The sequence below is a fragment of the Sorghum bicolor genome, chromosome 9 (assembly GCF_000003195.3).
Source record: "Sorghum bicolor cultivar BTx623 chromosome 9, Sorghum_bicolor_NCBIv3, whole genome shotgun sequence".
NCBI lineage: Eukaryota > Viridiplantae > Streptophyta > Magnoliopsida > Poales > Poaceae > Sorghum > Sorghum bicolor.
The window spans coordinates 43,050,803-43,055,252 of NC_012878.2; the positions used below are offsets into that span (position 1 = coordinate 43,050,803).

Sequence of the window (4,450 nt, forward strand, 5' to 3'; positions counted from 1 at the left end):
GACTAAACTTTATACTCGTGGAAACCAAACGTCGTGAAATTCCGCTCTGCGAGCGAGGCTGTTTGTCATGAAGCACCTTTGTTTTCGCCATATTTTTCGACAAAAATATACTCCCGGCCTTGTGTTTCATCCATCTGCAGTGTTCTACTCGCGTAATAAAACATGCACATGCAGACATGCAGTAAACCATATGCACATGCAGACATGCAGTAAACCATATGCTTTGTCAGGAGCAATCACCTTCACTTTGAATGCCAGGCAGTCAAAAGATTCCGAATTCAGTAATCTAGTATCTGTAGTACTCCCTCCGTCCCACCAAAAAGTCATACAAAACATATTTTGCCACTAATTTATATCTTACAATATATTGCTATTTGCTAAAAATCAATATAATCTGAGAGACACCTTGAATAAAAATTTATTGATTCTGAGTTTTATATTCTAAACTGCATTGGTTCAAATATAACTACGTGCCTGCCTTGCAGACAAAAGCATTTAACACCGCTGCTGGTGCCCACAAACACAGTATCCCAGCAACTATTTTTTCTCATCTGCCATAGGAAAGCTGCTGTTCACTCAAGATTCAACAAGCCATCAAGCAACTGTGAAGTACAAAACACAAAACATAAAGAAGGAACCAAAGGGGATTTTCTATTGGCTGGAATCTTGCCCTGATATAACAGCTAAAGTAGTACTTACATCATGCGTGTCCTTGGAAAGGAACAGCTACATCGGCACAATCATCTTTTAACAAAATCACTTGTGTTTAGGGACATGTTTGGGGGTGCCCCTACTGATCAATGCTAAGCACTCTATAGAGTACCCTGAACATGCAATTTCCGTGCTGGTCTCTGGTAATGTGGCCAAGACGGGTTTGATAATTGATATGCTACAATGTTATGTATTCATGTGTTGTAGGACAACTGTTATAGCAAGATAAAATTTTCCAGACATCCAGGCTAAATAATTCATTAGTGCCTATATATTTGAGTAAAACACGAATCAAAAACGTATGTGAGCCAAGACATCATGCAAAAGCATTAAAATAGAGGTTGCTATCATCACATGGGAGGTCATGATGCCAAGCTAATCTATCAATCAATCACCAGAAATCCAAGCTGAACAATTCGTTAATTCCTATGCAAGTTAACATAAATCAATAACAGACGTGTCAATAAATCATGCAAAGCTTTTAAGACAGATGTTTGTGATCACATGGAAGGTGATGATGCCAAGCAAAACTATCAATCACCAGCTTGATAGTTAATATGATAGGGACAAAAGGTAGGGCTATGCCCATTCCAACAAACCTACCAATTACTTGGTTATGTTGATATGATATGGACAGATGAAAGGAAGTTCAGTGAGAAAAACCATATCTCACTCGGACCAAACCCAGTAATGTCACAAAGCAAGCAAGAGTTGTCAGGATGTCACCACTCACCACAACCACTACATAGCTTTTTGTGCATGAAGACAGCTTCTGACCTGCATTACATATCTGTAATGTAGATAGTCATCAGTAACCAGTCTTGGTAGTGGCGATTCAATGTCCGCATCTACCATTCCCTTTCAGGGTTAAGTTCATCAATGACCCGAATATCTACTTGTTAAGGCCTTGTTTAGTTGGCAAAATTTTAGGATTTTGGGTACTGTAGCACTTTCATTTGTTTGTGGTAAATATTGTCCAATCATAAACTAATTAGGGTCAAAAAATTCATCTCGCGATTTACAGACAAACTGTATAATTAGTTTTTGTTTTCGTCTAGATTTAATACCCCATATGCATGTGCCGCAAGATTCGATGTGACGAGGAATCTTGAAATTTTTTGCGAACTAAACAAGGCCAAAGTTGGTACTATTGTCCTAGCAGAGCACCAACTTGCACGGATACTAGTACCACACACCTGACCCAACATTCAAGCCAAAAGAGAACAATGTGGTACAGTTTGCAATTTATAATTGATTCGTACAGTGTGTCCAAGATCAAACTCCCGCAGAGCAAGCAATAGAAATGATGAACAAGCCAATCTCAACAAACATGTCATAAATTCCTGACTATCCTATCAATGCAAGCAAATTCTGAGGCTCGATAGCAAGTATGATAAACAAAGAATGGTGGTAATATCAAATTCCTAACTATTTGATTTGATTACTAACAAGTATGACACCAGCAGCAGCACTAACAGATCAATCAACAGAAGTATTCAGAGTGTGCATCCCTCGCAAAATAGCTCACGAATATACACTCACAATCTCAAATCCATTTCGAATTAGTAGGCGAACAGATAGATAGGTAGATAGACATCTGGAGCAGGAGCATCATTATCTTCAAAAGAAAAAGAAAAAGAAAACTAAATCGCAAACATATTCAGAAGTTTGGTTCCTTTCTTGGGGGGTCCTGCCACCGTCCAAGAAGGGAGAACCGGCCAGCCATCAGAGGTTACCATCCATGGTGGAAGATCTCAGAGCACTTGCCCTTGAACCACCGGAGGCCGCGCCGCAGCGACGCCTTCACCTTGCCCTCCACCGAGTAGGCCTTGTAGCTCGCCACCCTTCGCCGCCGCTTCATCTCCGGGTCGCTGAGGCACCACATGCTGGCCCCGCCGCCTCCACCTCCACCTTTCCTGCCAGCGCCGGCGCCGGCGCCACCGCCTCCTCCACCCAGTCGCCCCTCTTTCCACCCCGGCGGCGGGGGCAGCGCCAGCGTGTGGCCGGGTGGCGGGGGAAGGTGCGGAGGAGGCGCCGTGGTGTAGATCTCGATCCGCCGGTCGCCGCCTGCACCAGCGCCGGTCCCAGGGAAAGCGTCATTCTTGGCGAAGACCGGAGAGAAGTAGCCGTTGTTGGAGTGCGGGGATGCGGAAGAGGAGAAGTAGCCGTTGGCGTGCGTGAAGGCCGGGTCCGGCACGGAGGACGGCGGTGAGCGGAGGTCGCCCCGGTAGGGACGGTGGTAGTCGCCCATGAGCGGTGAGCGGAGGCGGAGGCGGAGGTGGAGGTGGAGGGAGGTCGAGATGGGTAGGAAAGCACGGGAGATTCGGGCAACAGTCGTTCGGTTTTTTTTTGGTGGACGGTGGGACCCACCCTTTGCGAGTGAGCAGAGGACAAAGGTGGGAATTAAAGTAGAGCACGGGGGTGAAGAAAGGGATATTTGCTTTTGGGCTGCTTATTACCCGCTGGAATAGAATTAGGCCCAAATTCAGCTGATCCACGTTACCTCACTCAATTTCTATAAAAATCAGTTTTTCTTCTCTAAACTCTAAAATTAAGTAAAACATTTTTCTCAACTTTTAAAACTATTCATCTTACCTTCCTAAGAGCAACTCCAAAAGCTTGCCTAAAATTAATAGTCAAATTCTATTGTTTAGCCATTTTGTAAAATAGAAAACTTCTAAAAAAAGAAGAGGTTCACAATAGCCTTGCTATTTTATAAAATCAGATAGTTAGTGTCAATGGTTGGCTATATATGGCCACCGAAAATTAAAGGATAGCTAACCTTTTGTTTTACAAAACCAAATAGCACATCTGTTAGAACTTATTTTTTACTATGCAAATTTTAAAATAGCCTCCACAACAAAAATAGTCAAGCTGTTGGAGTTGCTGTAACACGGTTATAAGCGGTTTTGTCTGTTCTTTTTTATTTATTTTGATTAATTTTTAAAAAAATCATAGTACATAAAAAACGTGTTGCAATTAATGTCGTCGGGGTTAGCATCTGGATGTCCGTTCAGACTGTCGTCCATGTTGAGGGAGTCTTCTATGAATCTACTGAGAAGCTCCAATCAATGGCGGAGCCAGGATTTCACAGGTGGGTATTCCACGTATAAAATTTTTTCAATATATATGTGCAATAGTAATAGGGGACAAAATCAATACAAAATTGATCCTGATGCACAACTCAAGTAGTACATATAATTTTCTTAAAATATATGCTAGGTAAAATATTTGTTTATCCTGGTAATAAGGCATCAGGCAAAGTGAGCCTAGTGTCGCCCTGGTAATAGTCAAAGTATATATAAATTTTTTATCTATGTTAGAAGAACATAATACAACATTTCTTTTAAAAAAAATCAGAACGCAACAAAAAAAAGAAAACAAAACCTTCAATTCTTACTTTGAAGAATAAAAAATAGATGCCGATACTAGTTGTTCTACTAGGCTTAGAGCAACTTCAAGAGTTTAACTATTCTTGTTGTTTATGCTATTTTAGAATTTGTATAGCAAAAAGTAGACTCCAACTAATATGCTATCCAATTTTGTAAAATAGGAAGTTGGCTTTTCCTTGATTTTCGGTGGCTATATATAGCTTATTACATACGCCTTTGTAAAATAATAATATTGTTGTAGATCTCTTCTTTTTTTAGAAATTTTCTATTTGACAAAATAGCTAAACAATAGGATTTGACAATTAATTTTAGTCAGACTATTGGAGTTGCTCTTATAGGCTACATAT

At 40.9% G+C, this 4,450-nt stretch overlaps 1 protein-coding gene across 1 annotated transcript; it reads right to left on the reverse strand.

The window, feature by feature from the left end:
- Nucleotides 2,166–3,077, reverse strand: LOC8061897 (transcription initiation factor TFIID subunit 15b). The gene has a single exon (XM_002440893.2). The coding sequence runs from the start codon at nucleotides 2,960–2,962 to the stop codon at nucleotides 2,444–2,446; it is 519 nt and encodes a 172-aa protein (XP_002440938.1). The 5' UTR covers nucleotides 2,963–3,077; the 3' UTR covers nucleotides 2,166–2,443.